The 23,950-nt window shown below is 40.4% G+C and overlaps 2 protein-coding genes across 3 annotated transcripts; one reads left to right on the top strand and one right to left on the bottom strand.

The window, feature by feature from the left end:
- Positions 1–1,497: 1,497 nt before the first annotated feature.
- On the bottom strand, positions 1,498–6,709 carry LOC102719936 (phosphatidylinositol 4-phosphate 5-kinase 1-like). 2 transcript variants are annotated; one of them, XR_001549812.1, is made up of 9 exons: positions 5,936–6,330; positions 5,675–5,842; positions 5,403–5,568; positions 4,896–5,006; positions 4,594–4,787; positions 4,372–4,502; positions 4,181–4,280; positions 2,681–3,246; positions 1,498–2,368 (listed from the first exon to the last, which is right to left on the bottom strand). XR_001549812.1 is itself a non-coding variant. In XM_015834959.1 (8 exons), the coding sequence occupies exons 1-8, from the start codon at positions 6,328–6,330 to the stop codon at positions 2,940–2,942; spliced, it is 1,572 nt and encodes a 523-aa protein (XP_015690445.1). In that variant the 5' UTR covers positions 6,331–6,709; the 3' UTR covers positions 2,402–2,939. The 2 variants fall into 2 exon arrangements, 1 of the variants encoding a protein (XP_015690445.1); XM_015834959.1 differs by lacking the exon at positions 1,498–2,368 and having other exon boundaries at positions 2,402–3,246; positions 5,936–6,709.
- A 4,108-nt stretch (positions 6,710–10,817) lies between these two features.
- Positions 10,818–19,385, top strand: LOC102701528 (importin-4). The gene is made up of 20 exons (XM_015835733.2): positions 10,818–11,274; positions 12,420–12,552; positions 13,300–13,436; positions 13,524–13,569; positions 14,409–14,624; positions 14,705–15,208; positions 15,297–15,431; positions 15,538–15,753; positions 15,826–15,915; positions 15,995–16,233; positions 16,312–16,400; positions 16,966–17,006; positions 17,098–17,128; positions 17,214–17,336; positions 17,419–17,633; positions 17,742–17,837; positions 17,918–18,030; positions 18,637–18,772; positions 18,868–18,972; positions 19,080–19,385. Exons 1-20 carry the CDS (start codon positions 11,000–11,002, stop codon positions 19,278–19,280), a joined length of 3,141 nt encoding a protein of 1,046 aa, XP_015691219.2. The 5' UTR covers positions 10,818–10,999; the 3' UTR covers positions 19,281–19,385.
- Positions 19,386–23,950: the final 4,565 nt, after the last annotated feature.

The raw sequence follows: 23,950 nt of genomic DNA, 5'->3' as shown, positions 1-23,950 counted from the left end.
TTTATTTGATATGATATGCTTCCAAGGAAAAAGCTCAGCTGCTTGTTGTACAACTCGTCTCATCGAACTTGGGTCAGTAGGTCTAATGAACCCGACACACAAGACCTAATTCTGAGAAATTAAAATAACAAACATCAATATTTTAAGTAAAGGCTGGATTAAGTTACATCTAAAATAAGCCCTAAGCTAAAACAACAAGAAAACCCGTATACCCTCTAGACGTATAGCTACGAGACAACAGGTGTGTTTCACGGATATTATAGAAATTCAAATTTCAATCACACAGCTACAACTTGATAACTATAATTTTATATTTTAGAACTAAATAATTAAAATACTTAATTGAGATTCAGATTCTAAGATGGATACAACTTCTTACTATTTATTAGTTATGAATCTTACAAATAGCCATAGAATACTACAGCTAAAAAGTCATCAACATTTCTTATGCCAAGATTTATCTTTACATGACCTATCAATCTACTATTACAATAATATAATCTAGCCAACCAAGATCTTTTTGTTAATATATGAGTTACTTCAAAATAATCAATATATTAGTACATATATCCGCACTTTGTCCTAAAATAACTTTATTTTTTACTCCTGTTACGTATATACTAATTAAAAAAAACTATAATACCCTCATAATTATCAAATTTCAATACAATTATATTGTATCTAATTCCAATACATTTGTTCTCTACTTTTATAAATTACAATGCAAAAATGGTTCAAAGACAAATTTATTTTGGGACAAACAAAAGGGCCAATAATGATCTTATTTTTTTTGGATATAGGGAGTAGATGATTCTTTTTTATTTTTAAAACTCTTTTAATTATAATTTTATTACTAACCTTTGAGGTAAATATTTTCATCATCTAAACATTTTGGCCACGCCACCTCGCTTAACTTTGCAGGACAATGTTGTCACGCTGAGTAGTTGATGTGGCAACACTTCCTACCACCTTGGTGTGGCAGTCCTTTTTTATCGTGCCAATAGAGATTGTGTGGCCAAAAAGTTACATATGTTGAAATTTTTTGCATGATGATTTAAAAATAAAAAAGTGAACTAGATAGAAAGACAGATCGATGCTTGTTTACACGTGATCTTAAACGAATATCTTTATTGCCTCACAAAAAATTAAACGAATATCTTTGGACTCTAATTTCTGAGATATACTATAAATAAATAAAATTATAAAGACATATATACTATCCCTTTTAAACAGAGATTTGGTTAAGTTAAGTTTAATCTCACTATGGTTTATAAAAATAAGTCTACGCGTACTCGCCCAGAACGTGCATTGCTTTCCACTCTAGAGTAACAGCAGATGCGCAGTCATAAAGGTTAAAGATACATCACGCTTTTTCTAAGCAAGAGAGATCAAACCTTGATATACGAGTTCAATTCTTTTTGACCAATAGCCAGGGTCTCATCTCATAGTATCCCTCTCTAAAAGACACCCTCAAGAAGGCCAGAACTCACGTCGAAAACCTTGATGCCGTATACATCAACATGAGGTTATGAGGAGTTGAGGACATACAGCAGAGAACATCACAGCATGCAATGCCAATTCAAGGAGTAAAAAGAAACAATAACTAGGGTACGTGCCCAAGTTGTGCACTCCGACACAACAGAGAACATCACAACATGCAGTGCCAATTGTAGGAGTAAAAATACAATAACTATATAGTGCACTCCTGTTTTACCACCACGGCGGAGTCAGATCAGTCATGCATTTCATAGGCGTAGTATAGGATGCGTCATGCGTGAAAGCATCATGCATATCACCCCGTAATTTCTGAATTTCTTCCCACCTGGTCTGCTCCACACTAGTCATGGCTCCAAACCAAAGCATGCAAAAAGAACACAGGAGGGAGAAGGAGAAATGGACTACTAGCAAAAAGAGCACAGGAGGGAGAAGGAGAAATGGCTAGGCTTGGCATGGGAAACAAAGTAAAGCCGAGAAAAGGCCAGGTAATGCAGAGAGAAGGACAGGGAAGGAAATGTTTTATAGCATAGTCGACACAAGTCACAGGAGCAGACCAGATCTGTCCCAGCATCTTCCCTTCACCTGCTTTCTCTTCTTTTGATGCCTGTCGCCTCCCTTCTGCTTTATTTCTCCTCCCGTTCACAAGGCCGTTGATGGTACACTACAACTGTACAAGTGACACACTGACATTGCCCTCACTCGACTGTGGTCACAGCAACAGCAGCAGGCACGAGCTGCAAAATGCTTGCAAAGAAGGCAACAATGTCTACAGCCCAAAATGTCTACAGGAACAGCTTCTTTTCCTTTTCTGAACTATGAACATGACATTACTTGAAAACCCACCATACATCTCTGCCATGGAATTTGTCATCTGCAAGCAAAAGATGAGATGCAAATATTTATCGAAGGTGAGGTGGACATCCTCTTTCCTTTTAAGATTTTGACAGGATACACCAGTCCATAAATAATGGTTTGTCTGATACACGACAATATGTACATGTACAAATAACTGATTTCCAATGGGTCACTCCATTGGAAGATCATCCTATTCAGCATAGCACCCCAAGAAGCAAATAAAAACTTCAGATTCTTGGTAGATGCCATAGAGAGAACACAAAAAGGAATTTAAAAAAAAAAGTGGTATGGAACTAACTAGCTTTGCAATCATGGAGTCGACACTTACAGTTTACAAGTCTTCCAAAAGGCAGAGCTATATAGTTTTAGCTCCCATCCATCCAATATTAGCATGCGTGTCGGCACAGCTCGTTGACCCCAATTATTCATAATACTGTGCATATGGTAAAACCAACCATCATTTGCAGTTTTGCACTACTTCAGGGCATGCTCGGGATTGGCGATACGATCATGGCCTAAACTTCACCAATGGATCTCATGATGTAAAAAGCAGTGGGATAGTTACCCTTGAACCCAATAACTTTTTCTTACTGTTCTGTTATGAATACCCTGCGGATGAAATCCTGAAACCTTCTCGAGTATAGCTTTGGATCTACAGCAGAAATGCAATCAGAGTTGACTTGGAAGGATTTATAGGCATGTTCCAGTTTCTTCGTTATATCATAGTCCTGAAGAATGTCAATTATCCCGAAGAAGAGGTAGACATCACATGATCCTCCACTTGGTGTGGTTATGAACAAGTGTCTTTCATTGAGGAGAAAACTGTCCAGTATTCTTTTTGAACTGCGCTCTGCCTGAGCAGGCATGTTAATCCCCAGCTGGGTGACTGGCTTCCTGAGACGAGAAGGCAGAGGTTGCATCAGCCCAACAGATCAAAAGTTCCTATATTTGATATTCAGACCATGAGATGCAATAACTAAAGTTCAATACATTATTCATTCTCTTTATAAACATTTCACGTAAACAATCAAGCAAGGCCCCGTGATGTTTCTTCGTTGTTGTCTACTAAGGGAGCAACAAAGTAGGGATCATGATGAGAACACAGAATTACCTTAGAATAATGCAATAGAAGAAAACCTTACCTTGGTGGAGATTAGCATTATGTCCAAACTAAAGTAGGAGCATGAGCTACTTGTCAACGACCAGTTAAATAATACCACTTATACTACAAAATTATTGAGATCTCTTTGATGCAGGATAGAAACAACTAATGAGCCACAGTGACAAGTTTAAGGTTTTTTTACTGTACCCTCAAATATTGTGAGCCATCCATTGCTTTGAATCTAGCAGATTTGATTCTATTATACACAACCAGCAGTATGGTTTAGTAGAAATTTTATAGGAGTAAAACTGGAATCGAAATATATACACATGATAATTTTGCATGTCATATATCATATCAAAATAGATGGATGGGTAAAGCGACCTTAACGAAGTTTCGAATAAAATATTTTAAGTACTCATGAAAATCTATGGTTCCATTTAAAGTAGTAGAAGATACCAAAAAATGCCTGTTTAAGCACAAAGTCGCTTCGATAATTACAAATATTGAGAATATATCTGACAATATCTGAAGAATTACTAGCACCTTAAAAGGGCACTAAAGTCTCATTGTTCCACTCCACTTAAGTTGATCTACTGTTGCTTCAACGAATAGTGATTTGGATTGATTATTAAAAACTGCTTAAAAGGTATTTCAACTAATCTAGGAATGTCAACGCTAGGCTGCAAACAGTTGCAAGAGAAGTAATATGAAGTGAGGAGTTACCGAGAGTCTATCAAATCTCTATCTTTGCATCCTGATTCCACAAAACAGAGCTCACAAAAATTGCTTCCACCTTCAAATGATTTCCTTTTACCAGTAGATTCTGATCAGGGATGCAAATAATATTAGATTAAAAAAAGCTGGGTTAATAAGCCAGGTTTTGTAAATTAACAACAGCCTGTGTTGTAACTTACTTGGGAAAGCAATGTGCTGAGATAGGCCTATCCGAGATACTGAGTAATCATTACGAAAGTGAACTCCTAACAATAGGCTATAGTCCATAATTCCCTGCGTCTCCAAGAATGTACAGTCCATCTGAATTTGCCTATGTAATATGAAGGATCAGACCTACTATCAGTATCTTAATTCAAATGAAATTAAAGACAGTAATTGTGTTCACATAACAGAAAACTTACTTCATGAGCTCCTCGTACCAAAATCTTTGCAGACGAAATGCATACTGAAGATCTAGGTCCTTTAGAGTAGTGGTTTCGTCAATCTTCCGCTCTGTTTTGTCGATAGTCCGACCATGTGAGGAACCTTTTAGATCAAAGCGCCTATGGATCTTATATTCCGAACAGCAAAAATTGCCCATTATGATGAATCGAACCTAGTTTTATACACTGACATAAGTTCAGGGAGAAATAATATGCATTCAAACACAATAAATGTTAACAGAATTAAATGAATTATATATCTCTGTATGATCATTGCTTACCTTGGGGCAGCCAGCTTGCTTAATGCAATGTGTGCCGTAAAACCTTGTTAATAAAGTGGACTTATACTGACGAACATGTTCATAGTAACTCCGCAACATCCTGATAAGAACCTGTGGACCAATATTGTGAACAACACTATGTTACTCGTCATCTGATACTAATATGCACCTTTTATATATTATAACCCAGATTTAGAATTTATAAGATGGAATAATTCCTTTTGGTGGCAAAATATAAAACATGTAATAATTCTACCATCTGGGTATAGGAAATAGAGAGTTGCTGCAAAGTGAAATATAAAAGGACCGTTTAAGCAGTTTGAACAGATCATGTTGGGTTGCCTTCAGCTACATAACTACTAGTAGAAAGTTAACTGAATAATGCAATTAAAACGTGACTCAACAAGGAAGTTAAAGGCAAGATCAGTAAAGTCCAGAGAGGACGACAGCGCAAGGTGGAGGATGCCCACAACTGCCTAATTATCTCAAAGATGAACACGAACTGACCTTCACCTCGGACTTCTTCACTGTTTTAATCATGAACCGATCGTCCTGCGTGATGAAGAAGCAGCTCCCGCTCTTGCCCGGGGACGCCAGCTCTCGGAGCGTGTCGTTGCCGCAGATGGCGAGCATGTACTCCGCGGGGTCCACCCCGAACAGCTTCCTCAGGTGCCTGGCATCACTCAGCAGCAGTGTGCCAACGATCACATCACTCTGGAAACCATGAAATTAACAAATTCCGCTCCGAAGTCCAAAGGACTAGGGACGCAATGCGGCACCTGAAGACGGCAGGGCAGTAGTCCTTCCACCGGAAATCCACCGAGTGGTGCGGCGGAGTGAACTTGGACCCCTCCGGCGGGAACCGTGTCCATACCTTCTCTCGCGGGTCGAAGTCCGACGCGGCGAGCTTCTGGAACGGCAGCGCCGACGACTTCCCCACCGAATAGCTGTAGCCAGCACCGGAGACCAAACCAAACATTGGGAGAGAGTATAAGAGAAATTAGAAGGAAGAGAAGCAAGAAGAGAGCAATTAGTACCACCTTATACCAAGCTGCAGGTTGAGCATCAGGCTGTAGCTCCGATGCCCCTTGCGGATGGCCTGCCCGGCGGGCCTCCTGGTTTCCTCCCCCTCCCCTCTCTGCGGCCTCGGCGGCGGCGGCGTCATCATCCGGAAGAGCGGGGTCGGCGGCGGCAGAGGCGGCATTGCCTTGGCGCTGCAGCTGCGGCGGAGCGGTGCGGCGACGATGTCGCAGGTGATGTCCCCGGCCTCGCCGTCGCACTCCCAGATGCATATCCGCGGCGTCGGGGCCTTGCCGTCCACGGACAGCCGCTTGCGCAGCGGCACGTAGAACGGCTCACCGCCGACCGCGGCCTCCCCGCCGAGGCAGCCAGGGCCAAGCCCGTGGCGGCAGCACTCCCCCTGCTGCGGCGGCATGGGCTCGCTCGCTCGCGTCGGAAGGTGGGCTCCTCGCTCAATCACCGTGGGTGGCGCGTGATTCGCCTTCTATACCAGTACTAGTCCTAGGTTTCTCACCCTAGGGGAGCGCATCGATGACGAGACGAGACGAAACGAACCGAGGAGACGAATGGCTGCTTGGCTTTGAGGTGGGAGCGGAAGGAGGAGGAGGAGGAGAGGTGAGAGTGAGAGACCGAGGCAGCAGCAGAGCAGGCGGTGGTCTTGCTTTCGCTTTTGGTTTGCTTTTGCGCGCGTCGGCTTTGGCACAGGAAACGATGGCAGGCAGAGGCGGCCGCGACCGCGGAAGGAGACGTACTAGTAGCACTGTAGGAGTACTAGGCTAGCACTAGCAGTAGCACCGCGGGCTCGCGGCGGAGCCGGTGGAACTCATATAGAAAGCGCGGCGGCGGCACGGGGGATCATCGGCTATTCCGCCTGCGCGATCGTCCTGCCGCATGGGCCTGATTCGACGAGGCTTTCCGTGTGGATTTCGCCACTGCGGTCGGTGGGCCGTCGCTAGCCTGTGGATGCACGGGCTCGTTGAGCCTATCTAACTGGTAATCTCGGCCTTCGACGAGGTAGGCTAGGCCATCGTCGTAAACTGTCGGAAACTACTCTAGTCTCATGGCCTCATGTGGAGACGGCAGACTTCACAACTTGTACGATGGTTAGGTAGCAGATTGAGCTGTGTTGTAGATGTGAAGAGTCCCTTGCCATGCCTGGTGGTAGGCAAGGCAACAGAGTGAGCTGTGTTGCTGGCACCGAAAGCTGTAACAGAGTGAGCTGTGTTGTACTGTTCATCTTGCAATTATAATATGTCACGACTTCCTTTCTTTAATCTTTAGCAAAACAGTTGTATATTGGTGAGATTGTGTTTATGTTGTAACGTCGCCATTAACGATTTAGGAAGGAGCACTGTGCAATCTCCTCTAGGGCCTGATCTGGAATCCTGGAGAGCGAGAGGTCATGAACTACCTTTTGTTAATTCACATCATTTATCAAGTTCAAACCGCATTGGCTAGCTGTTCGACGTGAAATTAGTCAGAGTTGTTATATTCTTTTGTTTCAATTAATGGATTACTCAAGGATGACGATATTACAGTGGGAACGTATTCCGTGGGCCAGGCAATAATACTTTACAAAGCTGGGTTAGAAGGATCATATCTAGCACTAGTTTGATTTTCTTTTACAGGTTGTTGATTTTCTTTAAGAAATAAGGGAATTAGGGAAAGATACATTATTGGAGTGTATAAAGTGAATTGTCTGTCTTTCCCTATCCGCTTAGGCTTTTAGTGTAACTGGCTGGTGCATGCAACATGTTTGCAACTTAATATGGTATCAGAGCCAGATGTCTCGAGTTCGAATCCTGGCTGACGCGCAATTAAATAAAATCATACGTAAATCAGTGGTTGAGTCATACTCATGGCAATTTCCTATCATTCTCCACTCTTACCTAGGTTGATCAACTTGTATTTCACCCGCCCAGGCTAAACAAAACTAGCAGACATGCCTAGACACACCTATTTTCTTCATCCAATTAACCGCTTCATCGATTATCTTAATGTCAAACATACATCTAAACACACTCAAGATAAATCTGGCCAGAGCATATCGGGGAAAAAAAAGATGATCAATAGTTTCCTCCTTAACACAATTTTGACATTGCTTTGTTTTTTTCTTCCATCCTCTCTGGTAAGGATGTTGTTTCTCAAAATCAAACAAATAAAGACTTTAATTCTCAGAGGTTCTTTTTGAACGAATCGGCAAGCTGCCAATTTCATTGGATAGAGATGGAGTAAAAATTGTACATGAAATTTACAGGATCGGCCCCCGTTGGGCCGAGAAAACTATAAGGCAAGCCAACTAACAACTTGTTTCGCTCCTGCCAAGGCCCATGTACTAGCCTCCTCCTTGATTTTTGCCAAAAGACTGCTTGCCAGGAGTTCCTGGTGCCTGAAGATTCTGCGGTTTCTTTCGTTCCAAACTTCCCAGGCTACCAGCAACATTAAAGAACGCAAGGCCTTTTTCGGCGCCCCGCTTGTGCTAGCGGTGCTCTCCCACCACTCTAGCAGGTTCGAGGCTTGGTGTCACTGCGTAGGTTTTAACCGTTCTCATGCCGTCCAGTCTCCGAGCTTCGCCCATATTCTCTTCAGGTATCTGCATTATGCCAGAAGGTGGAGTGTCGTTTCTGGATTCCTTCGGCATAGGGGGTAGACGTAGTTGTTCTGCCACCCCCGGATTGCCAGTCTATCAGATGTCCAAACTCTGTTTTGGATGACTAGCCACGCGAAGGTTTTGCATTTGCCGGTGCCCAGGGGTTCCAGATGATTGCATTGAAATTTGAAGTTGTTGTTCCGAGGAGTTGCGCTTGTAGGCCGTTGCCGTCCGTGTATTCGCCGTGGTTGGTTAGTTTCCAGTTGATCGTGTCTTCTTCGTTTTTTGTTAAATGTAGGCTATGGACAGCATTCCAAACCTCGACGAGTTGACTGATTAGGGTCGTCGTCCAACCTGTGGTGGCCTGAAAGTCGAGGTCTGCCAACCATTGGTCGGAATGTGATGCTTGCCGTATGTTTGCATTCTTCTTTTTTGACATCTCAGAGGTATTTTAAACTTCCATATTTTCTTATAGGGAGATTTTACAGGTTATTGATTAGATTGGAGTCTGGAGCCCAATTTGGGGCCTGTTTGGGGAGCTTTTCCCAGCTGCAGCTTCTCCCAAAAGCTGCTTCTGTCAGAAGCTGCCCCAAACGGTTCACAGCTTCTGAGAATTTGTAACTACAGATTCTGGAAAATAAACTAAGAATCCAGAAGCTAGAGAAGCTGGGTTTAGGAGCTTTTTCAGATTCTCAAAAGTTGACTACCAAGCAGCTGCTTCTTAGAATCTAAAGCTCCCCAAATATGCCCTTAATGGACTCCTCCGTAGACATGAATTGTATAAGAATCTCACACAGACTATTCTATTTTTCTTATGTGAAATCTCCGGTCCAAATCATGCCTTATTGCCTTAAATATAAATACTACAGCGGTGCCCTGAAATCAAGACTTTGAATGTCCAGTTTGGAGTGTTTAAAATTATTATGAGAAGCCGACTTCTCATAATTTGAAAAACTGGATTTTCAGCTTCTGACTTTTAGCTCGGTTTTTCAATTGTATTACTCCATATTATAAAAAAAACTAAGTGTTGTGTTTAAGAGATATTATGATGTTTGGAGATTCTGTGAGAAGTTAGAGTTGCTACAACATTCCCAAACAAGACCGAAGTCTGCTTAAATGTAGTCGAGCCAAAAACTAGAGTTTAATTGATTAGTCTGGAGCCCAATTTGATGGGCTCCTTCCTATACATGAATTTACAAGAATTTCATAGGTACTAATATAATGTTCTTATGTGAAATATCCGTTCCAAATTAGACCTCATTGCCTTAAATACAAATACTAGAGCGGTGCCCTAGAATCAAGGCTTCAAATGTCTTGTCTAAAGAGCTTGAGATTCTAATAAACAGTTGGGTGAGAAGACAATTTTATCATCACATGGAAAAGCTGGTTTTTCAGCTTCATATTTCTAGTTCATTTTTTGTATTTACTACTCTCGATTTTTTAGAAACTAAGTGTTGTTTGAGAGACCTTTGATTTCTGAGGATTAGATTGCCAACTTCTGCTTCTGATGATAGGAATATTCCTTTTATTAGGTGGCTATAGCATAAAGAAACAAGTAGGTTTTTATTTACTAAGGCTGCGTCGAAGGTGGGTGTTGCGTAAGCATATTAGCCTGCACGAAAAATGATAAACATAATTAATTAAGTATTACTTATTAAAAATTTAAAAAATAGATCTAAAACAATTTTTATATTATATTTTTTTTGCACGAAATACACTTATTGAAAAACGTGCTAACGAAAAACCGATGATTTTAGTCGGATAGGCTGAAAAGAACGCACCTAAGTTTTTTTTTTTTTTTGAAAATCAAGTCTCACCGACTCTTATTCAGACGATATAGGTTCAGACAAATCGCGAAGCAAAATTCTGCTTACAAACTCCGGAAGGGGATCAACCCAAATGACAGGGTGATCTGAGTCCCAACCACACCCAACTTGTGCTATCTCATGAGCACTTTTATTACAAGATCGAGGAGCATAAGAAACAATCACCGAAACAAAGAAAGACACAATGAATTTGGCTTCCCTGAATAATACCCCTGCCGGAGCAAAATCATAATCTGCTGAATTCAACGCCTTCACAAGCACCTGAGAGTCCGATTGCAACACAATGTTCTGAACGCACCTAAGTTGGTTCCGTGAGAAGATAGAGCTGGTAGAAGCTCCCAAATAGGTCTGAAGTCCGCTCAAACGTAGTTGGGCCAAAAACTAGAGTTTAATTCTAGTCCGGCCCATTCGTACGTCTCTTCAGGCTCAGCCAGATAATAAAATTGCGTTCTCAAAAAGAAAAAAAAAACCCCGAAAAGACAGTAATTTCCCAGCTACAACAAGCCCACTCCCGCCCCCCTCGCGCGCCGCCACCAAAACCCGAGCAAACGCCTCCGCCTCCGCCTCCAATTCGATAGGGTTTTTGGCCCTCCTGCCTCCACCGCTCCGCCGGCGCCGGCCGATTGGATCAAGGAGGGAGGGGGCGGCCGCATCCAGGACGGGGAGGGATGGCGCAGTCGCTCGAGCTCTTGCTGATCCAGTTCTTGATGCCCGACAACGACGCGCGGCGTCAGGCGGAGGAGCAGATCCGGCGGCTGGCGCGGGACCCGCAGGTGGTGCCGGCGCTCGTCCACCACCTCCGCACCGCCAAGACCCCCAACGTCCGGCAGCTCGCGGCGGTGCTCCTCCGCAAGAAGATCACCACCCACTGGCCGAAGCTTCCACCGCACGCCAAGGCCTCGCTCAAGCAAGCCCTCATCGACTCCATCACTATCGACCACAGGTCCTTCTCCAACCACTCCTCCCTACCGCCCCCCGTACCCTCCCGCTTCCCTAATCTGGGAGTTTTTTTTTCCCCTGTTCGGTTGATTGGAACTGGGTTGTCTCAGGGGAAATTAAAATTGATGTTCAAATGCTGAACAGTTCGTGTATGTGAAGTAGGAGTATAGCACAATCGACCTGCTGTTAGACCTAATAAAGAACTTGCCCGTCATAATTCAAATGTGAGTTGGGCGACTGTTATACATCTGCCCATATAAGGGGCCTATTTGGGGGAGCTTTAGATTCTGAGAAGCAGCTGCTTGGGAGCCAGCTTATGAGAATCTGGAAAAGCTCCTAAACCCAGCTTTTCCAGATTCTGGATTCTTAATTCATTTTCCAGAATCTGTAACTATAGATTCTCAGAAGCTGTGGACCGTTTGGGGCAGCTTCTGGCAGAAGCAGCTTCTGGGAAAAGCTGCAGCTGGGAGAAGCTCCCCCAAACAGGCCCAAGGTGGTTGCTCAACTCTCGCTCTTCCTTGGATAACGCTGTATTGATTTGCACCTGCAAGACTGGAAATGCTTTGCTGGACTGGGGATGGTTGGTTTTGATTTGAAAACAAATTGAATCATGGGTAGGCGCCTCATAAAAAGTCAATATAGCGTGATTTCATTTGTTAAGTTGGTTTAAATTGTCTATCCCTGTCCTACCAAATATGGTAAATTTTGAAGATAGAAACAACCAAAATGTAGGATTATGTTTTTATGATAGTTCGCAGTCCATTTTTTGTAGAGTTACAATCCACACACACAAAAAATTGATTTGTGCTCCATTCCAGTAATTAACCCGTGGCTATATGGCAATACATGTCTTCATGACGATTTCAGAACTCAAAACTTAAAATGTTACTGTTGTTATGTGCCATGGATTTATTAGCATTGATTTCCATGTACCTGTAGTGGTGTTATTAGAAACTTCAACTGAAATATTGAAGTTGTGTAGCACTACTTGAACGAATCAAAACCTTATGTGATCATGTAATAGAATCTGCCTACCATGCTAGCATCCCTTCCATGTGGTGCATATGCTGATTACTTGTTTGAACTACGTCATATTTTTTATATGTACTTCTGGTACAGACTGAACTCACTTAATCTTACTTTATGCAGTCATCTTGTAAGACGAGCTAGCGCAAACGTTGTAAGTATTATAGCTAAGTACGCTGTCCCTGCAGGAGAATGGCCTGAGTTGTTACCTTTCATTTTCCAATGCAGCCAAAGTCCACAGGAAGATCATACAGAAGTAAGTCTATCTCACTGAAGTGTTCCTATCAAATTTGTTATACTTCCTATATCATATTTTGCTATATATGTTTATAATTGTTTAGGGCCATATAATCAACCTGAGAAATGGAAATGTGAATCATATTGTTAAAACATAATAAGAGCCTTTTGCCCTTTACATTTTTGTTGTCTTCTTTTTATATCTTTATGAACCTGATTCGTGCTATGAGAAAAAAAATTAAAAAAAGGTATGCATTTTTAGTTGACAATACGATTGCAGCAACATGTTAATCCACCATTTCACAACTGCTTGTCCATATGGTAGTCAATGATATGATCTAAACCAATAATGCCATAGCTTGACTTTTTAATGGCTTTTACAGCATCTAGCACTTTCAATTTTTTGTTTTCCTCTGGTTAACAACACCAGCAAATACTGGAAACATAATGCTTCATACACATAAAGTGAAACCAATACTGGAAATCATAACGCTTCCTATGCATAAATGAAATCTTAAAACCATTTTACTCTTTATAGTGATGGGAGTTTCAGCCTGGTTTTTCTTCTTATATTAGTTTCTCTATATTTGTTAATATGAGTGGCATGCAAACATTGATGTATAATTGACTCATAGTACATTATTTCATATCGATGAGTTTAGATATCTATCCAGACCAATTTCCTACTGCTATAATATACAGCAGTTTTTGGTGAATAACTTCAATGAACATGTCAACGCTTATTGGATCACTATTTTCTTAACAGGTAGCTTTGATTCTGTTCAGCTCCCTTACTGAAACTATCGGAACTACTTTTCAATCTCATCTGAATGATTTGCAACCTATTTTACTGAAATGCCTGCAAGATGAGGGTAGCTCTCGGGTCAGAATTGCTGCACTAAAGTATGGCTAAGTTTGATCATGCTATTCTGACTATTCTCATTTAATATTCATGGTTTTGGATAAAAAATTTTCCTCTCTGTGAAACAGGGCTGTTGGATCTTTCATAGAGTACGTTAATGATGGGAATGACGTCGTAAGTTTTTCTTAATTTCCTGTCAGCACCGATATTTCTGTGTTTACTTTTTTTTTTCGGTCTGTAAAATGTGCTATTTATTCTGTATGGTTTTATTAACCTCTTGTTTGCTATGTATTTTCAGTAGAGCCTTTCTTTTGGAAAGTGCCGCTTTGCTTATTATTGTAGTGATTTTATCTCTTGAATTTGTTAGCCTTGTAAGTTCTTTAGATCTGTTGTTTTCCTTAGCTGATTTTTAGTCTAAAATATAATATCATGCTATGTCTAGACATACCCTGTATACACGGCGAATAGATCTACAAAAGAAAAACAGATTTCTACCCATACGTTCAGCCCAAGATACAGGGAGATATTCATTGAAGATAATCCACTTAATCTCATTTTGATCCTTGTGGTTTCATTGAGCTGTTTCTTTTTCTCCTATGTAAAAGAAAGTAAAACAAAAGCATGTGCCCCAGAAAACAAAATGTAGAACTGCACATGAAGAAAGATACCAGAGAAAGCTCATATCGCCTATCAATACTGAGTTGCATTTTAACAAATCTGTGAGTTTGATCTCTGGAGAAATTGCTTTGAATAGTTGAACTTGTAATTTTATTACAGGGACACATGAAATTCTTATTAACCAGTGAGATAAAAATTCATTAGTACAATTAGTGCTTAGTTACTGTAGAGAGCTAACTGTTTTCAAGAGTTAGTGTCCACTTTTCATGAGTGTACAAGTGTTGTTTTCCCTTTGTGCTGTTTAGTCTGGGCCTTAAACCCTCTCTGTGCATTTTGATTTTTTGCTTGATGTTCCAGAATTGACTTTCTAACTCATTAGTACTGGCAAGTTGTAGGTAAAAATGTTTCGGGACTTTGTTCCCAGTATCTTGAATGTATCAAGACACTGTCTTTCTAATGGAGAGGAAGATGTTGCCTCCATCGCTTTTGAAATATTTGATGAGCTAATTGAATCCCCTGCCCCACTTCTTGGGGACTCGGTGAGATCAATCGTCCAATTTTCACTTGAAGTTTGCTCAAACCAAGAACTGGAAATAAATATTAGGCAGCAGGTTTGATCAATCAGCTGCATCCTTTTATACATCTATCTGATTTTACAAACTGCTAACTTTTCATGCACTTGTTTTTTCAGGCTATCCAGATAATCTCATGGCTTGCAAAATTTAAAGCATCTTTCTTGAAAAAGCACAAGCTGGTAATACCCATTCTACAAGTTATGTGCCCCTTGCTGACAGAAACAGCTGATGAAGATGGCGATTCTGATCTAGCAGCTGATCGTTCTGCTGCAGAAGTCATTGATACAATGGCTATCAATTTACCCAGACATGTTTTCCCACCAGTTCTTGAGTTTGCTTCTGTGAGTTTTTGTCATATCAATCCCAAGTATCGTGAGGCTGCTGTAACATCACTAGGTGTTGTCTCAGAGGGGTGCTGTGAACATTTAAAAGATAAGCTTGAGGATTGTCTCAAAGTTGTTTTAGAAGCTTTAAAGGACCAAGAACAAATGGTTAGAGGTGCTGCATCATTTGCGCTTGGTCAATTTGCTGAACACCTGCAGCCGGAAATATTATCTCACTATGAGAGTGTTCTTCCTTGCATCTTAAATGCACTCGAAGACCCATTAGATGAAGTGAAGGTAAATTTCCAACTTCAGTTAAATCTTGCATATGTATTGAAGTTGAGTGGCATTTTCTGTAATCTTGAACTAATGTGAGACCTTGCAGGAGAAATCATATTATGCGCTGGCAGCATTCTGTGAGGATATGGGTGAAGATATCCTACCATATCTAGATCCCCTGATGTGCAGATTAGTAATGTCTTTGCAGGGTAGTGCTCGGAACCTGCAAGAGACATGCATGGTTTGTATAGTAAATATTGCTCTAAAATAATCTATATGTCAAGTAGGAGATTGGCTTCATTCCCTTAAGTAATCTTTTACTTGACCATGACAATGTTTCTCTGCAGTCTGCAATTGGCTCTGTCGCAGCTGCTGCAGAGCGGGCTTTTATGCCATATGCAGAAAAGGTTCTAGAGATGATGAAAGGCTTTATGGTGCTCACTAGTGATGAAGATTTGTGTGCACGAGCTAGGGCTACTGAGGTTGTTGGGATAGTGGCAATGGCAGTTGGCAGAGCAAGAATGGAAGCGATTCTGCCTCCTTTTATTGAGGCTGCTATTTCTGTGAGTATTAGTTGCATTACTTCAGGCAATTGGCAGCCTTACTGCAAATACTTATGTTCCTTGCACTTGCAGGGTTTTGGATTGGATTATAGTGAGCTTAGAGAATATACTCATGGTTTTTTTAGTAATGTTGCTGAGATTTTGGATGATAGTTTCACACAGGTAATAAAGGGAAGTCTGAAGTTTGTTCAATTCATCAGTGTTATTTATGTTTATAGAAGTGGATTGTTGTACATTGCAGTATCTTCCTCATGTTGTACCTCTTGCATTTTCCTCGTGCAACTTGGATGATGGTTCTGCTGTCGACATAGATGATGCTGATAGTGTTGACAATGGATTCAGTGGCGTCTCTTCTGATGATGATGTAGATGAGCCCAGGGTTCGAAATATCAGCGTAAGGACTGGAGTATTAGATGAGAAAGCTGCGGCAACTCAGGCTATTGGTTTTTTTGCCCTCCATACAAAGAGTGCCTTTGCTCCGTATCCTTAAAAACGGCGATAATGTAATTGTTTGGTCATAATTTCATTATTATTGAACACATCCTTGACTGGCACTAGGTACTTGGAGGAGTCATTGAAGATCTTAATCAGGCACAGCGGATATTTTCATGAAGATGTCAGGCTCCAGGCAATTATTTCTTTAAAACGTAATTTCCTTACCTGGTCATCTTTAATGTGAAAGTTTGCAGCACATGTTTAGTTTCTTTGTTTCCGTAATGCCTGCATTATGGAAGTACCACTGTCAGGTTTAAGTGAATACAAATAGACCAATGACTTTATTTATTGTAAAAATGAAATAGCCATTTAACTTAGTCTATCTAACTGTGTAAAATGGAGTATGTTAAAACATATGCCATGAGTGCAAGTGGAAAGGGGCATATATATAACAAAATTTCCATAAAGCCATAATCTCAAGATCCTTCATGATAATTTTGATTTCATTCGTTTATTTATTGTGTCTGTGAACATGATATATATATAAAATGCAACTGCAATCTTGGAGTGTACTATGTACACTTATCGAGTAAGACATAGACATGGAAATTTTGTAAAAATGAGTTATGGCAGTATTCTCCAGTATGTTTTCACGGAGAATCTAGAAGGTATAGCCTTGATCAACTTAAATCAATTGCTTTTCGAGCTTCAAGCTGGTAAAAATTAGAACACACATGCTTCTTCTATTCCATTGAAGATTTTGTACTATTATTGCAGATATCCTAACTGCAATAAGGGCAATACCTCCTGCACATGCTGTGAGTACTTCTCCTAAATATTATTCCGCGTTGTACTAATCATTGTGAAACATCAAAACTCTGATGCAAGATATACTTTTCTATCATGCAGGAGGTATTAGAGAAGCAGAAGGATATTCTTGGTAAATGCTAATATGTGTCATATTTTTATTTTTATGTCAATTTTATCCTGCATAATGAACCATACTCTATTTTTCCTTTTTGTAGATACAATTATGAACATTTATATCAAGACCATGAGAGAGGATGATGACAAAGAAGTAGTTGCTCAAGCTTGCATGAGCTTAGCGGACATTGTGAGGGATTGTGGTTTCGCTGCAGTTGAACCTTGTAAGTTGAACTAATATATTTAGGTATCCCGAGAATGTTACACTTGTATGGCTAAAACTCATTTCTGATTTTGAAATTTCAGATATCACACGACTTGCCGAGGCAACACTTATTCTTTTGCGTCAAGAATCATGTTGTCAGCAAGTAGAGTCAGATGGTGAAGACGATGGTGATATTGATCATGATGAAGTCTTGATGGATGCAGTTTCAGATCTTTTGCCTGCTTTTGCAAAAGTGATGGGATCTTACTTTGATCCTATCTTTGCAAAATTGTTTGATTCATTGATGAAATTTGCGGTGAGTAAACCCTACACCAACTCACACACATACTGTTACCAATCTGAACTCTGCAGAATCTTCTACATTACTTTTAACTTCGCAATTTTCTTTCTGGTATGAGTGCAGAAATCTCCCCATCCTCCTCAAGATAAAACTATGGTTGTTGCGACTTTAGCTGAGGTTGCTCAGGGAATGGGAGCTCCAATTTCTGCTTATGTCGACGTATGTTTTTAGTTCTTAAAAACCACTTCCTTTTCTCATTTTTATGTCCACTTAATGCTTCATCACATTTGTTTTTACAGAAGATAATGCCCTTGGTATTGAAAGAGCTTGCATCATCTGAGGCGACGAATAGGAGAAATGCTGCTTTCTGTGTTGGTGAGATATGCAAGAATGGAGGTGCCGCAGCACTAAAGTATGTACATCATTTTGAATGCACAGACATTTTTTATGTCTTGGTTTTACAGAAACTTGTGGCTAGTGCTGTTTCTTGGTATTTGACAGTTGACAGTTCCAACCAAGATTTGCAGTTAGCAAATCACGCTAGTTCTCTCATTCGTCCCCATAGTTTCTATGCATTTCCTTGTGATATATGTTACTTTATGACACAAATCAGATGGAGTTAATTATTACGTTGTATCTATTAGACTCCTGTCTGTGACCAGGGTGCTCTGGATCAACTGTTTCTTTCATAGTCCAGCTTAGAGGATTGCGCTTTCATAGTCCTGCTTGAAAGATCAAGAAAGGCTAGTGTTTCTTCAAGTGATAATCTGCCAAGAGCTTGTAGATTTCTCCCAACATTAACCTCAAACTCAACCCGTTGTGTCAACTGAATTACTGATATGTGTGACTAAGAAATTTGAAGCATATCGAATGGTCTGATGTCTAGTTGATAATGAATTGGTTTTAACATTTCATTATTCTTTCTACAGAGCTTAATGGTGACTTTAAATCCTCTAAGTTCAGTTCATTGTTTTTGTTAACATGTTTTGTTTGCTGGTTTTTACTCATCTTTGTACAGGTACTACGGGGATATACTCCATGGTCTGCATCGTTTGTTTGCTGATTCTGAACCTGATGATGCAGTTAGAGATAATGCTGCTGGTGCAATTGCCAGGATGATAATTGTGCAGCCTCAGTCAATTCCACTCAACCAGGTTAGCACTCGGTACATAATATTTTGAATAATTTCAGATTTGGAACTTCTGGGTGCTTGTCTCATACTTGGTTGCAATCTGTGCTGGATTCTTAGGTACTTCCGGTATTTATCAAAGCTTTGCCGCTAAAAGAAGATCACGAAGAATCAATGGTTGTCTATAGCTGTGTCTGTAATTTATTATTATCATCACATCCTCAGGTGATTCTTGTTTTAACCTACCATTTTTCATTCTTTGGCTTTGCCGATCATGTGAGCAAAGTTCATGCCCTGTTCATGGATCAATCGTAGCTTTTTACTTGGTGCAGATCCTACCTCTTGTCCCTGATGTGATAAATGCCTTTGCCCAAGTGGTAGTATCCCCAAATGAGAGTGATGAAGTCAAAACAGTAGTTGCCAAGGCCGTTGCTCATTTGATATCTGTTTATGGTCCGCAAATGCAACCTATATTGAGTGCTCTACCACCAGCTCATGCTAATGCATTAGCATCATTTGCTAACAGGAGGTGATCAGCAATCTATATTCAGTTTTTTAGCCTACTGGAATGCTATGTCAGTGATTTTTTGCTGCCAAAGATCATTTGATTTGCCAGATCTTTGTAGATCTGTCAAGACCAGTTTGAACATCTACATTGGGATGCGAAAGTATGCTGGAAATTGTGCCGGCAGAGTTGTTTGCGTCATGATTATACGGCATGTTTCCATTTTTTGAGTTAAAATCTTGTGTTGGGATGGCGTGTGAGTTGGTTATAGGTTGAAGGAATTGGCCGACGGTAAGCCTTTTTGTTGGTCATCGGCCTGGCCTGTGTTTCAGGTTTCGATTTTGGTTGCTTGAGTTGAGTTTACAATTCTTTGTTCGGGTGTACGATCTATTGGAGTGTTTGTATATAAACATATTTCCCAATGGGGAAGTGCAATTTGTTTCTGAAAGGCAAGAATATTATAATTTCTGCAACCTTGATTCGTTATACAAATTAGCATAAGTGATGGAGCCACTATTCTGTCCGGGGGTGGGCGCCCCGGCACGAAACCGATGCGTACCGTCCTCGAAATTCCAGGCTGATAGAGAAGCTACTTCGCTGCCTGAGCTCCACGATGACCGTTGCGCCGCCATTGCTTAGCATGCATAAGCCTATATAGGCTGCGTTTTTTTAACTCATTGTTCTCAGCTTTTTTTTCTCATCTTTTACGCTTATTCTTTTTAAACTGCTAAATGGTATGTTTTTTGAAAAAAAATATATAGAAAAAAATATTATCTTACATTTCTAAAACATATTTTCAACTTTGTAGCAGTTAATTTTATTATTTATATCATGAAATAACTATTATAAAATCAGATAATATTTTATCTTTATTGTTAATCTTTAAAAAAACATGCGATATGATTGCCTTTTTTTCAGGCTGAAAAGCTGGAAGAATGTGCTCAGCCTATCATTTGAGAGAATTTGAAGAAGGAAACCGACAGGCATCAAAATTTCGAGAGGGACTGCGTAATTGAACTAGCAACGAGAACCGATTCAGTCTTTTCCAAGAAATACGATGTTAACAACACAGCAGCATAATATTGGCCATACCATTATTAAGCCCAAGTGCGCTGTAATATCATCGTCAATTCGACATACCATGATTGTGTCGGGAAAGACAATAAGCTCTAGTGGCGTGTAATATCCTGCACATCTATTGTTTCCACTTACCAACGAGCATATATTAATATATCAATATTTATACTCTCATATTTTCGTTTCTTACCATATTTATAAGCAAAATTTTAAATTTATGATTTAGAAGTTTTTTCACCGTAGTTTATTTTTTATCGTTTGCTTTTTGCTAAGAATAATATATAAAAAATTTATTTATAAGTTATTTTTAGTTCACAAATATGTTGTTTGGCATTTTTTTAATCACCGCTTGGTCAGTCCGATTCAGGGAAACATTTGTTTCTTCTTGACGAAGGATTAGGCAGGGACCATGACTGTCCCTGCTGCCCGTCTCGCACGTTTTGCTGTTCTCCTTTTCGAGAGTACTTTTGGATTAAGGTCGGTAATCAAATTAAACAAAGCCCGAGGCAACGTACTCACACAATACGTCCACGTCGATAATCCCATCAATCAACCAAATCATTGGCTCGACGGGCTCTTTTTCCTGTCTGCTACCTCCAGCAACTTTTTAGCCCAAGAACAACACTTGCAGCTTGATCATACGGCACACGACAAACACACTAGCCTCCTCTTTCTCCTTTTGTGTTGTAACACACGTAGTTCATGAAAATTTTTAGGTTAAGTGATATATCAGATATTTGATCGGACGTCGGAAAACTATTTCAACGACTAATTGAAAAACTAATTACACCACGAGACAAGCCTAATAATCCGTCATTAACTAATCAGATTAATTAGGCTAAAAATATCCGTTTCGTCAATTTCTTCCCAATTACATAGTTAGTTATTTTTAACTATATTTAATACTTTACATATGCGTTTAAAGATTCGATATAACAAGTAAATGTGAGAATTTTGGAAACTAAACATAGCCACAATCACCCTTAAGGTATTGCTGCCCCGCAGACTGGCAGTGGGAGGGGGGACTGGGGAGATAATAGTGGCCCGTGCCCCGTAGTCCGTACGCGCGAGCCAGCGAGCGAATCACGATGCGGGATCGGACGGCGGCGTGGGGAGGCCAACCCCGGGTTGACACGTCCAGGGCGACAGCAGTGGTACGTCGCGGGCCGGCACGATCTCGGCCGGATCGCCGGCCACCTGCTGCTCGACCCACTACACCCTCCCAAAGGCTAGGGCGGCACCGCCATTTTTGGCATCCCACCCGCTGCCCCGCCCGCGTCGCGCTCGCGCTCGCGCCACAATGCATGCATGTGCGCGCGCGGCCGCTCCGATCGATCCGCCTTTGCCTGCTACCACCCACCAACGCTACCGCTACCCTTTCGATCGCTTCAGCTAGCTAGCTAGCGTCCCCGGTCCCGGCGCTCTCGTCCCATTGGCAAAGCTAACTAGTCCGCACAGCCTCTACCAAAACAAACGAATTTCTCCGATAGAATTTTTAACTCTTCGTCTTATTTAAATTTTTTTTATAATTAATATTTTTATTCTTACTGTATGATAAAACATAAATAATATTTTACGTATAACTAATTTTTTTATTATTTTAATAAATATTTTAAATAAGACGAATGATCAAAATCCAGAAAGGACGGAGCAGTATGTCCTATAGTAGCGAGCTGCACGCAGAGAGTTGCAGACGGATGCCATGCACTAGCTGTGGCCACCGGCCCGGCTGGCCGGCATCCGGGCTCCGGCACGGGATGGGACGGGGGACGTCGACCGATCAGGGCGTTTCAGCTGCATCGTATGCACGGTACACGCGTTTGTGTCGCATTGTTTGGTATGGATAGATCAAGGTTTTTCCTAGGTATAGTACAAATTAAACTATACTCCTATGTTATTGCGAGTGTGACTGGTATTTTATTCATCTCAAGATAAGCTCACATTTCTAGGTCACCTTAGAACCACAACATTCGTCCCAAACTAATTTCACTTTACTACTTAATTGAGCTAAAAGGTAAAATGATTTTAGGAATTATCTTAGAACGGAGGTTGTGGTATATAAATATCTGGACGCCGACTATATGTTTGTCGTAGTAGTAGGGAGGAACCATACGTATATGTTCCTTTCGTGGTGCTTCGCACGCCACGTCGGTCGCGGACACTTCTAGTATTGCACACTTCTCGTGGTTTTCAAGCGAATCTAAAATTTATTTTGTAATTAGAGTACGTTTAATACTTCATGCCAAAAAATTGATTTGATGTTTTTATAAAAACTTTTTCCAAACTAAACGGGGCTTGCCTCCGACCATGCATGGAGGTGTCAGTACATAGATGTCCCTGATACAGATCAACCTACTGTCCACGGGGTATCCGTACGTGTCCTAGTCCACCCGGGCCTTGTCTAGTTCCCAAATTCTTTTTCCAAAAATATCACATCAAATCTTTAGACACCTAAATAAAACATTAAATATAGATAAATCAAAAAACTAATTGCACAGTTACGGAAGAAATCTTGAGACAAATCTTTTAAACCTAATTAGTATATGATTAGCCATAAGTACTACAGTAACCAATATATACTAATGATGGATTAATTAGGCTTAAAAAAACGTCTCGCGGTTTTCAGGCTAGTCGTGAAATTCGTTTATTCATTCGTATCCGAAAACCTCTTCCAACATCCAATCAAACATTTGATGTGACACTTATTCTAAAATTTTTTTTAAACTAAACGGCGCCCAAGTTCGACCCTGCCAATTAATCTGCCATGCATGTGCCTCAGCAACATACTGAAACGTGGAGGTTAATTCCAGTTCAACATACATAAGGAAGCACTATTGTGCAACGTTCAACATCCATGGTAAGTTTTCTTGCCTTGCACAAACAAAATAAGTGCGGTTGTAGCTTAGTCTTTTTATTGACTCGATTATGTGGCTTACTTCCTTCTTTTACCTGAAATTCTGGTCTCTTGATGTATAAAGAATAGCAAGTTACAAGAAGATCTATCTGCACTTGGTAGGGCCACCCATCCGTTGTGGAGTCAAAAATCAGGGTGTTTCGTGCACCCCATCTTTTTCCTATGTTTATAAGCTAAAATTTAGATTTTTAATTTTTAATTTAGAGTTAATTTTAAGAATTTTTATTATAGTTATTTTTCAGCCTTGGTTTTTAGATAGCTAAGAACATGTATATAGAAATTTTATTTATCGATTATTTTTAAAATATATTGTTTCACATATTCTTAGAATAAGCCAAAAGATGACCACTTCAGGAATCTCTTTGAAAAATGTTGACTCTTGAAAATATCTAATACAATTTTATGAAAAGATTTAAATTTAGTTGAATTTTTTTTGTAAAACTGATTAGAAAACTGGCTTTAGTGAAGACCAATATAATTAGGGCAATTGCAAATTTAACTGCCACTATAAAATTATAAAATTACCACCAGAACTATCATTCGAGTGACGTTCATGTAATAAAAAATATAAGTGGCAAATTTGTAAAAGCCTCAATAGAATTTTGTTGGTTTTGTAAACCCTAGAGATAACGCTATGTTGGAAGAATTTACCAGTCTACATATAAAAGTGACAGCAACCACAACCCATACCGACAAAGTTGTCCAGG

This window comes from Oryza brachyantha, chromosome 3, assembly GCF_000231095.2.
Source record: "Oryza brachyantha chromosome 3, ObraRS2, whole genome shotgun sequence".
Lineage (NCBI taxonomy): Eukaryota > Viridiplantae > Streptophyta > Magnoliopsida > Poales > Poaceae > Oryza > Oryza brachyantha.
This window is presented reverse-complemented; position numbering and strand designations above follow the sequence as displayed.